This window comes from Stereum hirsutum (genome assembly GCF_000264905.1).
Source record: "Stereum hirsutum FP-91666 SS1 unplaced genomic scaffold STEHIscaffold_15, whole genome shotgun sequence".
Classification (NCBI taxonomy): domain Eukaryota; kingdom Fungi; phylum Basidiomycota; class Agaricomycetes; order Russulales; family Stereaceae; genus Stereum; species Stereum hirsutum.
The window spans coordinates 1217700-1232317 of record NW_006763145.1 but is presented as its reverse complement, the minus strand read 5'-3'; the positions used below and the strand labels follow the sequence as shown (position 1 = coordinate 1232317).

The 14618-nt window shown below is 50.6% G+C and overlaps 5 protein-coding genes and 1 non-coding gene across 6 annotated transcripts; 5 read left to right on the top strand and 1 right to left on the bottom strand.

The window, feature by feature from the left end:
• The first annotated feature begins 306 nt into the window (after positions 1–306).
• STEHIDRAFT_124636 (uncharacterized protein) lies at positions 307–971 on the top strand. Its single transcript, XM_007308598.1, has one exon. It carries the CDS (start codon positions 610–612, stop codon positions 952–954), a length of 345 nt encoding a protein of 114 aa, XP_007308660.1. The 5' UTR covers positions 307–609; the 3' UTR covers positions 955–971.
• A 360-nt stretch (positions 972–1331) lies between these two features.
• STEHIDRAFT_171426 (cytochrome P450) lies at positions 1332–4187 on the top strand. Its single transcript, XM_007308597.1, has 16 exons — positions 1332–1441; positions 1507–1712; positions 1778–1819; positions 1890–1971; positions 2027–2099; positions 2258–2382; positions 2452–2546; positions 2600–2609; positions 2672–2677; positions 2735–2762; positions 2813–2836; positions 2894–3109; positions 3172–3199; positions 3259–3502; positions 3568–3732; positions 3826–4187. Exons 2-16 carry the CDS (start codon positions 1523–1525, stop codon positions 4007–4009), a joined length of 1512 nt encoding a protein of 503 aa, XP_007308659.1. The 5' UTR covers positions 1332–1441; positions 1507–1522; the 3' UTR covers positions 4010–4187.
• A 933-nt stretch (positions 4188–5120) lies between these two features.
• On the top strand, positions 5121–5208 carry STEHIDRAFT_t225. The gene has a single exon. It is a non-coding gene; the product is annotated as a tRNA-Val (tRNA).
• Positions 5209–5434: 226 nt separating this feature from the next.
• On the top strand, positions 5435–6256 carry STEHIDRAFT_114441 (uncharacterized protein; the record flags this gene model as incomplete). The annotated part of the gene is made up of 6 exons (XM_007308596.1): positions 5435–5548; positions 5623–5700; positions 5738–5786; positions 5811–5896; positions 5955–6014; positions 6077–6256. The coding sequence occupies 6 exons, from the start codon at positions 5435–5437 to the stop codon at positions 6254–6256; spliced, it is 567 nt and encodes a 188-aa protein (XP_007308658.1).
• A 749-nt stretch (positions 6257–7005) lies between these two features.
• STEHIDRAFT_134093 (uncharacterized protein) lies at positions 7006–10400 on the bottom strand (the record flags this gene model as incomplete). Its single annotated transcript, XM_007308595.1, has 11 exons — positions 7006–7295; positions 7363–7458; positions 7519–7551; positions 7635–8190; positions 8272–8412; positions 8473–8646; positions 8716–9051; positions 9122–9181; positions 9247–9508; positions 9575–9684; positions 9750–10400. 11 exons carry the CDS (start codon positions 10398–10400, stop codon positions 7006–7008), a joined length of 2709 nt encoding a protein of 902 aa, XP_007308657.1.
• Positions 10401–10725: 325 nt separating this feature from the next.
• Positions 10726–14044, top strand: STEHIDRAFT_134092 (uncharacterized protein; the record flags this gene model as incomplete). Its single annotated transcript, XM_007308594.1, has 10 exons — positions 10726–10861; positions 10919–11329; positions 11391–11485; positions 11546–11750; positions 11809–12037; positions 12094–12223; positions 12285–12460; positions 12523–12619; positions 12678–13272; positions 13332–14044. 10 exons carry the CDS (start codon positions 10726–10728, stop codon positions 14042–14044), a joined length of 2787 nt encoding a protein of 928 aa, XP_007308656.1.
• Positions 14045–14618: the final 574 nt, after the last annotated feature.

Sequence of the window (14618 nt, the reverse complement as noted above, 5' to 3'; positions counted from 1 at the left end):
CTTATACTCCTGCTGTTGTGTGGAGCCACTTGAATTTTACTTCTACTTACATTTTTTTCCGGCCGTTGAGTACAAGTAGCAATGTACAGCCGTTTGCATATGAGATCGGAGTGATGCGCGGAGAAAAAAATGGTGTGCCTCAACCAAACAAAGCCATCAAGAGCAGTCCTTTTCGGCACGGTTCGACAGTGGCACCAGCACTCGTGCAGCCGTTTTGCACTGAGTATCTGCTTTGAGTCTCGACAGCCTCTATACACAAATTTTCAGATTATTGCAAGAGTCCCCCCGTAGATACAATGAATTATGTTTATATGAGAAGTCAAATCAATGTGTACGACAGGGTAAGAAGATGAAAGATGTACAAAATATACAGCAGTCCCGGTGTGTACTACGACCCTCGACAGACCGATGAAACCAGTCGGCTCAAATACACAGACAAAGTATTTAACGAGATACTCGGCTGCGAAAGGTTCCACTCACTGAGAACGACACAAGTGTCGAATAGGTCCATAACAAGAGTGCACGAACCGCGAATTCAGTCAGAGATGTATAGTGCACAGAGACAGATATGAGTACTCAGCAGCTGACTGAGATACCAACTGCATATAAATGGATCCTCCCCGCGAACGTACATGCAAACAGACGAAAGTAGTGCATAGAAGATGGATCTATGGCTCACCAAAAGTGCAAGTTAACCATCCGACAACCGTACCCGTACGACCATTGACGCCTACGATTCCCTTCGACCATCCCTGCGTTATACACTTACAGCTGTTCCCACGAGTGACTGAAACCGTTCAATCAGCGACATCAGTTGAAGATGTGTGGATTCGACGTCGAGGCAGTAAGGGCAGCTTGACGGCCTGGCTATGGATGATGAGTCGCGCAAAGTGGCCAACTCCTTGTGATGGATCACCGGTGTACCCAACGTCACCAGATGATAAGCGAGAATGAGGCAGACAGGCCTCTACGAACGACGCTGAAGCGCACTGGAGGTAAGCAACGGTGGAACTCGGAAGCAGCAAACAATGCCAGGCTATTAGTCCGCCACAAAGCCTGCCGAAGTCGCGCCGAGAAGAACTGCCATTTATGGGCATTGTTTGGTTGAGGCGTGCCATTTTTTTCTCCGCGCGTCACTCGATCTCATATGCAAACGGGCCGTAAAACACTCCGTATATCGCGCGCCACACGCCACTCTACTTAATACATATGACCACCAGTCATTTCCGGCGAGACCGGCAAAGGTATACAGTAATCCCCATCTTTTGGAACATCATGCATCATGATCATGCATCGCTCCGTCTCTCTTCGGCCTCTCTATCGCCCTCTTTCCCAGACGGATCCAGGTTTGTACGGGTTACACGGCGAACGAGTTTCTCATTATGGCTGCCTGGAATCTCAACGGTTGGTGCCTAAATAGGACGACAACACGCGCTTGAAGGTAAGGCACTTTCTTGCTGACAGAAGACGTGAACGAGCTCCCTGAACTGCAGTACTTCTTTCCAGGTTTCACCCACTCTCAATGTCGGACTACTGGCTTCTCGCGGTTACTACAGTAATCGTACTGGGCACCAGCCTTCTTCTACGCACGAAGAGCCAACCACCACCTGCGTACATCGGAGATCGTGAGGACATCACGGCGTTGGTACGCGCTGGAGCAATCGAGAAGAAGGCCATCTGGGAGGTATTCGACGGGCTCGCGAAGAAATATGGTACGTCTACGTGTACAACTCATTGCATGGGTATAAACTCTGACTGATGTCTATGGCATGGTTAGGCGATATCTTTTCATTCGAGCTCGGAGGAAAGCCGGTTGTTGGTATGTGCACTGTTCATCTTATCGTTTCTGAGTTATTGCGGTAGTTACTAACTCATGTGTGTGTGTGGAGTCTTGAGCTCTGCGCAGATGGCCACTAATCTTCTCGACAAACGAGGAGAGATCTACTCAAGTCGTCCTCGTCTTATCATGGCGTGCGTGTCCTACATTCATCTTTGAATTCTCAGTCATTGAATCAGTCATTGCTAGCCATGAGATTCTCTCCGGAAATTTACGTGGTTTGAGCGCTCCGTATGGCGAATATTGGCGCAAATGGCGAAAGGTACGTGGCGCGTCTTGATGCTATATGCCCCTATCTTCCAGCCCTGCAACGCGCGATGAAAGAGGAAGGGTACTTGTATTCTCGACCAGATACAAGCCCATCTACTCCCGACTACTAGTCTGGATATACCGTAGTTGACCGTAGATTCGTCTGCCTAGATTCAACACACCGGCATGAGCGGACGAGCCTCTCTAGCGTACCGCGAGCATCAAACATTAGAGTCAACCGTTTTGCTTCGTGATCTTGCGCGAGACCCGAGTAACTACTCCTCCCTAGTCGAAATGTAGGCACCACATTCGCCTATTCAGTTTTCAATCGCATTGGCCCGCTGACTGCGAAGTTGGTCATATAGGTTTGCAGTGTCGGTAGTGCTGTCCATTAGTTATGGGAGACGAGCTTCGAGCCTTGAGGAAGAGGTCGTCAAGGTCAACGCTGAGGCAATATCGGGTGCGTGGTGTATTACTGTCATTCATTGAACCCAGCTCACCATCCGTGTGCAGAATTTCAACGGTACTACCTTCCATCTTCTTTCATTCTGGAAACTCTCTGATGGGCCTGTGCCTTTGATCTAGTGTAATGTGAGTATCATACGTCTTTTGACGTGTTCATCTCTTACTTATTTGTGTGTTATACAGCACCTCCGGAAAGCACGTAGTTGAAACCGTACGTCCTGGCATAACAAATTAAGCCCTACGCTGACCGAGTTGAACCAGTGGCCAAGTCTGCTCTGGCTCCCAGTGAGTTTTTCATTCCTAATCTTCGCCATGTACTCCACCACTCATATACACCCTAAGCGTCCGCTTCAGTGGTTCCGTCAAGATGCCGACAAGAAGCACGCAGCAGACACGCGCTTTTATCTTCGGCTATTGAGGGATGTACGCAGACGAATGTACGCAGGTACTGCGAAAGAATGCATGTCCTCGCGTAGTCTGGCGGCGCCTAGTAGTAATGTCAGCGAAGTCGAGGTCGCATACTCGGTAGCGGCCCCGTTTGGTGCGGGTGTTCATACGGTCAGTTGATCATAAACCTCTATGTCTGCATCTCCCTTCTCACAATGTGCATCGTACCACAGACTTCGGGTAGCATTGAATACGCCATTCGTCCGTCTTCCTGCTTTTGCCTGTTATCTATCCGACCACTACTTATATTCCTTTCATAGTGGCGATGATTCTCTACCCAGAGACAGCCCACAGAGTCCAAGTAGAACTCGACGCTGTCGTCGGACGAGAACGATTCCCTGGTTTCGAGGACGAGTCTTCCCTTCCATACCTTCACAGTTTCATTCTGGAACTCTCGCGATGGAGACCTCCTGTTCCGCTCGCCGTTCCACATGCTGTCACGAGGGACGACTACTTTCTAGGCGGGCGAATCGCAAAGGGGACCACAGTTTACGGAAACATCTAGTACGCTTTATGTCCTTTCTCCTCTTCGCGCGGTTTGAGCGCTGATGGTGGGTGTCCTGCGGCAGCACTATGATGCAGGACACTGTCATGTTCCCAGATCCAGAAGAATTCCGACCTGAACGGTTTATGGATGGCGCCCTGTCGGACTTTACGCTGCCGTTCGGTTTTGGAAGGAGACAATGTCCCGGGATGCACGTAGCTTCTCAATCGCTTTTCATCGTCATCGGGCGGTAAGTCTTCTTTTGCTCCCTTTCCATGAAAGGAATTCCTGCACTTTGTTTACTCGCTTGTAACATGGTCGACTCACTACTACTCACTACTAGACTACTCTGGGCGTTCGACGTCGTGTCCCTCGCCGCGCCAGACCCACACTCCTATGTAAACCATGGACTGGTGAGAGGTCCGGGCAAGATATCGTTCGAATTGCGTTTCAGGGACAACGACGCGATGAGGCTAGTGGAGGCTGAGGCTGCAGAGGCTGAAGAGAGGCTGAAGGAATGGGCCTAGGTAATTACTGGACGGTCTGGTGTTGGCACTTTCTCATGTGCTTGTAGGCTTTGAAAGGCTCGAACTGTCATCTGTGGCGACCCCTCTAGATGGGCATCTTTGTATTTTGGTCCGATTTCCAAGTAACTTTCTAGGGTTCTTGCGTCGTTTGTGCTGATCCTATACAGACTGCTCTGTGTTTGAGCTTTCACAGGGTAATCAAGAATTTCCATGTTCCGGATCTCTTGCTTCCAACAGTTCCGACTTCAGGGTTGATTTGGAAGTAAACCCCGACGCTTCTCAGTCTGTGTCAAGTCTGTGTCACCTATGCAATACGCCGACAGACTCCGGGTGTATCAATCCCGCCCATATTCAGGCATCATCGTGCAAGGCGGATATCGCGAAGTTAGCAGTCGGCTGCTTTATCTGACGGTGCTCTGGCTCAGGTGGGGGAGGCCATGACCGCGGATCGTCCGGAGTATCTTACAACAACGTTTTGGAAGTCTAGACAAGCGCAGTGTTGGATTGGCTACGAAACATGATGCACACGTTCCCGCCTGTCTCTCATTCCAGCCACGTACGTTGTACCGAAATACATCTTCTGCTAAGTATTCTTCTTTACTACTCTGCCAATGTTCTCAGGCTCAAGGCGTTATACTCAAACTTGAAGCCTCTATTATGTTGTTTGTTCTGTGCCATGCATGCAGCAGTAATGTAATTTTGTTACAGCCCTCCCTTAGCCTTAGCTACTCTTGCTTCAGAAAGTTTTTCGCTTCTGTTCTCCTCAAGTTCTCCTCGTACTGACTTGCCACTCGCAGTGCGCCGCTCACCTCCAACAATCATGCAAGCTCCGAGTCCTCTGGGCTCCTCAGGCTCATCTTGAGGCCTGCCAGACGATGTTGCTTCGTATCCCTCGTACATTCCTTTAGTGAACTGCGCGGTTTCCCTCTGCGGACTGCGATTTTCTACATTGGCAGTGATGCATAGTATGCATATGAAGGCATCTGAGCGCAAGTCTGAGCGGTTCATGTGGGTTCATGACTCGGATGAGCAGCGTTACACTTAAACGTTGCCTAACCGGTTGCTTCAAAAGGTTTTGAAACCTCAACTGTTTGTGTCCGCCCGTTGTCAAGGTTCAATGGTCTAATGGTTATGATTTCTGTCTCACACGTCTCCGGAAGGTGCACAGAAGGTTCCCAGTTCGGTCCTGCGTTGAACCAGTCAAGCAGAATCTTTGCAGGCCGTATTTTTTGCACTGGTGCTATAAGTTTGGTAAAGAGAATCCCGAACCCAAACCAGACTCACAAAAGAATCATAAGTGGCGGAAGGAAGGAAAGTCGTTGCCAAAACCAATGAGTGGTGCCCATACTTAAATCTGATGTCATCCTTACCTGGGGGGAAAAATCCTGATAGTTTACGGACTTTTCATTGTCGACACTTTTCAAAATGGTATATGCTTCGACGCGGCCTGGTTCTTTTTATGTAACGGTTGGGGAAGACCTGCTATCTTACAAGAGTTCAGCTTCGGATTTCGAGCGATCCCTCCTACCTGTGGTCTTGGTCAGTAGCGCTTATAATCCAGATTTTTCATAACTTGAACTCATATGCGACATACAGTCTCACTATGGGTCCAGGCCTTCTACGTGTATCGCATCTATGTGCTAGGAAAAAAGAGGAGGCTCTACGTTGGTATTATTTGCGTGATATTTTTGGTAACGCTCACTTTCTGATGTGAATCTGTCTACTCAGGCCTCCGTCACCCAAGCTATTGCCTCTATATACGTTGGTGTTAAGGTACGTCAAATATCTGGCTTTGTGATAGGTATCAACGCCTTAGTAGCGATCCCTCAAAAGCTATTCGAGTATCATTCTTTGGACCAGTGGCATATTATTGAGGTTCCGATCGGGGTACGTGTCAGATGTCTTTTTGAACTACGATTTATGGAGCTTAAATATTCGAGTCAAGATATGGAATGTAGGGAGTACCATTGCCGATGTGCTCATCGCTGGCTGCATGGTGTTCTTGGTATGTTCCGGGATACGTTTGGATTGTCCTCTCATCTTATAATATTTCTTCTGCTGATCTAGTTATCATGTTTCAAAAATGATACTATCAACAGAGGACAGGATGCAACCGGTGACATTCTGAACAGATTGATTCGCCGCTCAGTTGAGAGTGGTGCAATGACGGCACTCATCGTGATATTGGACACGGCCGTCATATATGGTCAACCCAACACCACGTTATTCCTTGTTTTGTACGCTTGATTCATTCGTATCAATCAACTATGTTTGATCTGGTGTACGCCAAAACATTTATTTCCCAATCCTCTGCCAGGAGGGAATTATATGTGCTGGTTTACAATAGATCAAATATTGCCTAACCGTCGAGCTCCTTGCTCATTTAGTGGTTAGCTCCATGATGCAGACCAAGGTGTACACAAACTCGTTGATGGTCTCGCTCAATTCTCGCTCCAAATTATTCCATCATCATCTTGGTGACCAGGAGTCTACCGGCAGCTCGATACTGCCGGGAGCTCATAACGTGCCCCACAATCCTCGACTCGTACACATCTCAACATATACTGAGACCTTTGGGCGACCGAGGACTGCTGAAGAGGTATGCCTCTCAAAATAACTGTAACATGTATGTATATATGACCTAGCGATACTGAAATCTAGTGTACAACGGTGTTACAGGGGAATACAGGTCGGGACATTGCCCTAACAGAGCATCAGTACTTCGGGGAAGCCCCTGACATGTCCTGACTAGGTTAGTCAGGGGTTCAGGAGCCGTCAGGGACCAGAGCAGCAAAGTCGCGTCGAAACATAATCAGGACGCTGGTTCGAACCGCTGTCAGGCTGTCAGGAAGGAAGGGTGCAGCAACGGCTATTGTGCTCGCCCCTCGACTGTCTGTACCGGTAGACCGAAGACTGTGTATATATGCATAAATAGACGTACTCTACTAGCATGTTAAAATGGTGCTCGGGTATCTACTACTCTACATGCTTCTCCCTCAATCTAAGACCCGCTCCGACTCACTGTGCGAGAGTTGAGAAGGACTGAGGCCGATAATTCGGGCCCACGGGTCTGAGCTGCGAGGGTAGAAGCTGAAGCCGCCCTCGCCGTCGTCAGAACCGCTACGTGAACCCTCTGATGGGGTAATCATCCCATTGCGTTGTCTAGCTCGCAGGTGACGCCCAGGGTTCGAGTCGAACCCGTCAAAAAAGTTCGGGGGGAGTTCTCTGCCACCCTCCTCGAAGTCCTCCACCAGCCCAATAATTTCTGCGCCATCATCTTCGAGTTCTATACAGTAATGGCCGTGAGACACCGATAAGCGATGCCACAGGTCCCGAGGCAGAAGGAAACGCACCTGCTGAACGTTCAGCGTCTTTTCGCACCATATCAGTGCCCATATTCTCACTCTCTTCCGCCACAACGGTATCTTCTTCGGGAGGTAGAAGATGGCCTTGAAGGATGATGAAGGCACACTCAGCTTCGAAAGGGAGTGAAGAAAAAGTGTACTTACCATAGAGAGGTCCATCTGCATCACGGACTATGCCTGGATGAATAAGTAAAAGCACCGTCAGTCAAACGGTCATGGGGATGTGGCAAACAGAAAGCGAGCCCTGAGAGCTGACGCACCTTGGTCGGGATCACTACGAAGATACACCCCATCAGGGTCATCCACATACAGGTCATCATCCGTGCTTTCATATCCTTCATGCCGATCCCCGTCACCATCGAGTCCATGCACATTACTAGCGTCTTCACGCACACCACCATCTGCACCGCCCATGAGGTCTTCGCCCATTTGCACATCTTCGTCGATCTCCATCCTGCCTCCCGACTCCATGGAACCACCGCTTTCCGCATCGCTGGCGGGAGTGGAATTTTCGTCATCGTGTTCTTCGGGAGGCGGGCTGCTAGGTATATACAAAGCGACGGCTTCGGAGGGCTTCCCACTTGGGGCACGAAATCGTCGACGATGATGCGATACACGTTCGGTTGCCTTCCTGATAAGTTCGTGGAAGAGGCGGGGGCGTTTAATTAACTGGCGTATGGAGCCGTCGCGATGACGGTCTGTTGGGTGCTCGGCCAGATAGTCGCGTGTTCTGTCTTTGATCCATTGGTCTTCGCCGGAAAACGGTTCAAGACCTTCGGATGTGCCGCTCTCGCATGACATGAACGCTCTGTGAACCTGCAGAAGTAACACGAGCAAGAATCAACTACTTGGTACCATAACGAGAATGGAAGGGACACAAAAGCCGAAAGGGCATACCGCTAAAACCGACAGTAAGAGTGCACCAACTGGAAGGTCATCGGGGTCATAAAACTCCTTAATTGCCCCCTCTGTGGCCTTCACGTACTGGATGCCGAAGACTTCGAGGATATATGGAGAACATAGAGGGCCTGTTGGGGTCTAATCGAATCATATTAAGACACCATCAGTACACGTTCGAAAATGTGGAGAGTCACTTACGGTGGGGTGAGGCTTCTCCCAGAATGCTTCACCACACGGACCAAGAGCTCGTTTCACATGAGCCTTTACCGCGGCATCTCCACCCTTTTTCCTGGAAATAGTGAGTGCCTCGGTAACGACCGTATTTGCAGTCTTTTGATAGTGGTTCCGCCATGTATCTTGGCTAGATTTGCTCTGTAACGCATCCGGCAACACGTTCAAAATTATACACAACGGTCATCTTGAGTAAAACAAGAATCTCACCCGTCTGTACAGTATGCATTTCCTTGTCACTTCGTAGTCCTTGTCGGGACAAAGGTGCGAGACAAGCCGTGTAACCAAATCGAGGTAGAGATCCGCTGTTGGTCCGTAAGTGAAAGGTGCGTATGAAACACTTGTAATGTGGTAGAGCGTCGGCATGAAGGAGTCATTGTAATAGGGCTTGAACCAGTCGGGCACCCATTCCCATGCGGTCGACGTTTCTTCAGGACGTTTCGTCTTCGCTGCGCGCGTCGTAGACTTCTTTGGCGGGAGTAGAGCAGCTCGGTCGGGGTCAATAGCATTCTTGTGACCTCGAGAGCGCTGCACCGACGGGGCTGCCTGCGAGGTGTTCGTACAAGATTCAATATCGGCTAAGTCATGCCAGTGGTGCAACGTAATGGGTACGTACCATCTCTGAATCGCCGCTGTTAGGTTCTTCCTCCATGGTCGTGGCCACAAACTCTACCAGCTAGTGACGACAGTACAACGAAGTTGACTTTTGCGATCACTGAAACAAAACTGGATAGTACGCACCTGCTTCCGCTGTCGACCCTGTCCAGTACTACTAGTCGGCTTCAGTGCTCGGACGTCTGCATCATTGAGGCCACCGTCCGTCTCCCTCACAGCTCCAACATCCTTCTCGCTCTTCGGTCTCGGTGCTGGAGTCTTTGCCCCGGGAGGGACTAGCTTTGTCTTCTTGCGCCAGTCTTCAGCAAGGCCGGCGTCACGAATGAGGGGTTTCTTCTTGGTGCTACTTGAGTTCGCGGTGGACTTCGGCCTAGTACGACTCGGTGATCTATGGTTTGGGGAGTTATTGTGAGATTACGACGCTGAACAGGACGAAGCAGTGCAAAATACTCACGCATTGGCAGCGACCAGCGGGACCTCACATTCGTGTCGATTGTCGTCCACAGCTTGACGGTGGTTCTGGATGGACGCGCGTTTCTTCTCTTTAGCGCTGGGTTTCGGTTTCTGGATTCGGACGCGCACACGCTAGCGTGAGATCGACATCCAAGAAAGCCAGTGTCAATGCTTACCTTTCTGCGAACGACCACCTCTTCGTACTCGGACTCGTCTTCGTCACCAAAGAGATCCTCTGGGATAAATTCTGAGTCAATGTCAGAGGGAACCACGTCCGCCTCGTCAATCTCCTTCATCATTCTTGACCGACCATCCATCAGCCTGCCCAGCTCCACCTCCCCATTCTTCCGTCTCAGATCTTTCTCTTCCTGTTGCTTCTCTTTCGCCTCTGCCTTCGCATTCGCCTCGGCTCGCTTACCCGCCGCATCCGCCGAAATGTCTTTCTGACTACGCTTGCCAACCCCTGCCTTCCTCCAAGGATTCTCATCCTTCCCCGGACGTCCTTTTCGTTTTGCTGGTATAGAGATTGTTTCGAGAGGGGATGAAGAAAGGGATTGTGAAAGGTGGACTGGCTCAGATATCTGGGGTGCAGATGTCGAGGCTCGTTTCGCAGTTCGTAAGTTTTTTGTGCTGGATTGTTGCACCTGGCTTTCCTGCGCCTGCTGATCAGAGCATCTGGTACTCAACGTGGCAGGAGGCTGTGTCGTTTTCACCCGTTGGGCTGGAAGCTTCGCGTTTACTGGTGTTGGACGAGGCTTAGCCTGGGATGGAGGAGGATTATCTGTTGGGATGATCGTCTCCTCACTGCGAAGACCTTTGGGTGGCATAGCACAGTCGTCGAGATTAAGAGAGCTGGGTGAGAAGATCGTGAGCAGAGTGAAACAACGGTGAGTACGACGAGCGATGAAGTCGAGTCACTTCTGATGCCGTCGGTCGCAAGGGGTGCCCCAAACCTGTCAAACCAATCGCCTCCCAACCACAACCGGCACGCCACACGGTCTTCTGTTATCGCTCTGCGATCGGCCCTTTACGCTCCGCCCCTCGACGGCCAACATCGAAAACTTCTCTTGCCGTTCGCACCTTCGACCAGCAACTGCCCCCATGGTCCTCACCCGACGTGCGCTGACCTGCGCACTGCTCATCATACTGTTCATGGCCTTCTTTTGCGACCTATGCCGCCAAACCTACCCTACTCGTCGCTCATTCCGCACCCACAACACTCGTGTACACCGTCACCCAAAACCAAAGGCTGCAGTACACAAATTACTCCGGCACCCTCTACTTAATGGTATCTCGTCCTGTTTATCGCTTATGACGACTTGTGCTTACTATTATATTTGACCAGCCATACGAAAAGATGGGCACGGCAATGTTCTCCCTGCTCATGCACCACCACCTCCCGAGGATCTCACGCCAAGCTGGGAAAGCTATGAAGACCGGCCTACGTTCGAAATCGGTGAGATTCTGTTTGAGAAGATGAAGGGGTCCGCCGAAGACATGAACCACCTTTTCCGTGCGTGGGCCGCAAAGAACGTTCTCGACAACAACAAGGACGCACCGTATGTCAATAACGCGGACCTTCTATCCAGGATTGATGCCCTCGAGTTTAACGCTGGCGCTTGGGAGGCAACCTCTGGTCGGTGGACGGGACGGGTAACCGATGAATCAGCGGCATGGAAGCGTACACCATGGACGATGTACATGCGCAACACTCGTGAAGTTTTTTCGACGATGGTTAGTAATCCAGAGTTCCGAGGTGCGTTCACAGTCCACTCACCTGGTCGTTTGGCGGTTTCGGTACTTATCCACGGTGTTAGGCAAATTTGACACTCGTCCATATCGCGAATATGCTGAAGCTCATACGCGTCGCTATTCCGACTGCTTCTCGGGCGAGTGGGCGTGGCGCCAATGTGTAAGCCTCTATTATCCCCTTTGTACTCGCCTCAGCCCCACTAATGCCCAGATCATTCAGAATACCATTGCACGTGAAGATCCGTCCACTCGTGGATCAATGTTCGTTCCCATCATCATCGGGACAGACAAAACCACTGTTTCCGTCGCCACCGGCCATCAGGAGTTTCACCCGGTCTATGGAGGCATCATGAACACAACAAACAGCGTACGACGTGCACACGCTGAGGCGATTGTCCCAATCGCATTTTTGGCCATTCCCAAAGGTACAGTTTTCATTCCCTAGTACTTCACCGTTTGTTGTCGTGTCTGAGCCTGTATTAGGATCACGCGCGGATGATGACGACCCCGAATTTCGACTATTCAAGAAACAGCTCTACCATGCGTCCTTGGCTCGTATTCTCGAGCCGCTCAGGGATGCCATGTCGAAGCCCGTCTTGACCAAATGCTTCGACGGCTACTATCGTGACATCATATACGGGCTTGGCCCTGTCCTCGCCGATTATCCTGAGCAGGTCTTCTTGTCCGGGATCGTCCAAGGGTGGTGCCCGAAGTGAAATACTACCTTAAAATTACTCCTCACTCTATCATCTAACTGACCGGGATTAGATGTCTCGCACTCCCAGAACAGTTGAAGACTAAGGGCCCGCCACGTTTTCAAGAACATACCGAGTGCTTACGGGAAACATACGACTCCAATAGGTTATGGGATGTCTGGGGCGTCAATGACGATGTCACCGTGCGTGTCGCGTCTGTCCTATTCTGTGAATTGAGCTGACATGATGACTGTTATGCATCAGCCCTTCACCGAACACTTCCCACGAGCCGACATTCACGAGCTCCTTACGCCCGACCTCCTTCATCAACTCATCAAGGGCACTTTCAAAGACCACCTCGTCACCTGGGTTGAAGACTACATCAAGGCCAATCACTCGAAAGCCGATGCCGAATCTATTTTGGACGATATTGACCGGAAGTCAGTTTCCGCTTCCTGCCTATGTACATACTACTCTGCGTCTTATGTGAATCATCTTGTAGAATCGCCGCAGCGCCTCCTTTTCCCGGACTTCGCCGTTTTCCTGAAGGTCGAAAGTTCAAGCAATGGACCGGTGATGATTCAAAGGCTTTGATGAAGGTGAGGTTCAGTATTTTGCCCTCAATTACAATTCTCGGTCTCACGTTCCTTGATATAGGTGTACATACCAGCCATCGTCGATCACGTCCCCGCAGAAATGGTTCAGGCCATCGTGGCATTCTCAGATTTCTGCTACATCGCCCGTCGCTCCTCTCACGACACGCGCTCTCTTCGCCTCATGGACATCGCTCTCGCCCGCTTCCACAAACATCGCAACATCTTCCTGTCGGAAGGAATCCGAAACGACTTCGCCCTCCCCCGACAACACTCACTTGTCCACTACACCCACAGCATCAAGTTATTCGGCTCCCCTAACGGTGTCTGTACATCCATCACCGAGTCTAAACACATTCGAGCGGTGAAGGAGCCTTGGCGACATTCAAGCCGGAACGATCCCATCAGTCAGATTCTTCTCCGTAACACTCGCATGATGAAGATCTCGGCCGCTCGCGCTCGTTTCGGACGGAAGGGGATGCTGAGGGGTGATGTGTATCAGGCTGCATTAGCAGAGACTGGGCGAGCCGGAGTGATACTCGATGATGATAATTGGGACGTAGTCCAGAACCGTATGGACGATCATGCACCGGATGAGGATGTATTCGATATTGGTGATGAGCATGCTCCGCTGTCGGTTCGCCTTGCAAAGAAACCACGTACGTCTAATTGGTCTTGCATTGTAATACTTAGCCAACTAACCTCCACAATGCATCAGTCCACAGTCGGACTGTCTCCCAGCTCGCAACCGAACTTTCCGTCTCTGCGGGTACACTCCACACCCAACTTGGCCGTTTCCTCTACGGTCAAATTCACCGCGATCCCGATCTCGATCCCGATGACGTCCCCGTCGACGAACTACCCGGATATGGTCGCTCAATTCAAGTCTTTTCAAGTGCGCATGCGAGGTACTACTCCCCTAGTGAGCTGTCTGGTCCATTTGGTATGCATTCTGAGGTGATACGGAGCCACCCGTCCTGGTTTGGACAATATGAACGGCGGGACACCGTGCTTGTTGGAATTGGTGAGGAGGATGATCCTATGGGAGGCATGACCGTTGCGCGCATCATGCGCTTTTTGCGACTACGTTGTGATGGTTCCGTGTTTCCGTGCGCCCTGGTCGAATGGTTTTTACCCGTTGATGATACCCCCGATCCTTTGACGGGTATGTGGATTGTAAGGCCAGAGACCGTTCACGGGAGTCGGCCTATAGACATTGTTCCCCTTGATTCTATCTTCCGCGCATGCCACCTTATGGGAAGAACATCTTCCGCATTCCTCCCCCGCGATTTCAACTTCTCCTACAGCCATACTGCCTTCCGAACCTTCTATCTCAACAAGTACGCAGATTATCATAGTCACGAATGTTTCCCTTCTTCCGTTGACCTATACTTAGAGGAGCTGGAGCAACTTGAGGCGGAGGAACAATAGCTAGTTGTATTTCAAAGTAGATGTATATATTACTATCAGTTTTCCTCCCTTCACACTACAGTACCGCACGACGCGAGCAGGGATTATCCCTGAGTCCTGACGTCCTGACTGACTTGAGCCTTTTCGCGAGAGTCCGGCTCCGGCTCCGGCTGTTTGTCAGGAGGCGTCAGGAGGCGTCAGGGGCTTCCCGGAAGTACTGATGCGATGTGCCCAAGCGCCGACGCTCTCCGTCCCCAGACGAGTTTTCTCACGAATGACGGCCAATAAATAGCCAAGATTGTTATTCGACTCGCACGTTGAAGTTTGATACTGATACGAGCAATTCGATTCCGTCTTGAAGATGCTCGAGGCCGTATGAGAAATACCGCAATAGAATTATGCGTGAAGGTCTTACCAATATTTCAATCTCTCGCTGCTTTTTGTCTATCGATGATGACCGTCTCTTTGTCCTCAGAGAAAGAGGCTTGATCGGCACTGATACAGAGGACAGATTCCGATTCCGCTTCAATGTCGCCATCCACGCCTCTGTCGCAAGAAGTCGCACAATCGTTGGTCATTTCTGTCGTTCCTGAAG

Bases quoted from the DNA above. Each gene is read 5' to 3' on its own strand.
- STEHIDRAFT_171426 (XM_007308597.1), top strand. From the start codon at position 1,523: ATGTCGGACTACTGGCTTCTCGCGGTTACTACAGTAATCGTACTGGGC. The intron at 1,713-1,777 runs GTACGTCTACGT...TGGCATGGTTAG, and splicing joins CGGGCTCGCGAAGAAATATG to GCGATATCTTTTCATTCGAG. The intron at 1,820-1,889 runs GTATGTGCACTG...GTGTGTGTGGAG, and splicing joins CGGAGGAAAGCCGGTTGTTG to TCTTGAGCTCTGCGCAGATG.
- STEHIDRAFT_124636 (XM_007308598.1), top strand. From the start codon at position 610: ATGGATCCTCCCCGCGAACGTACATGCAAACAGACGAAAGTAGTGCAT.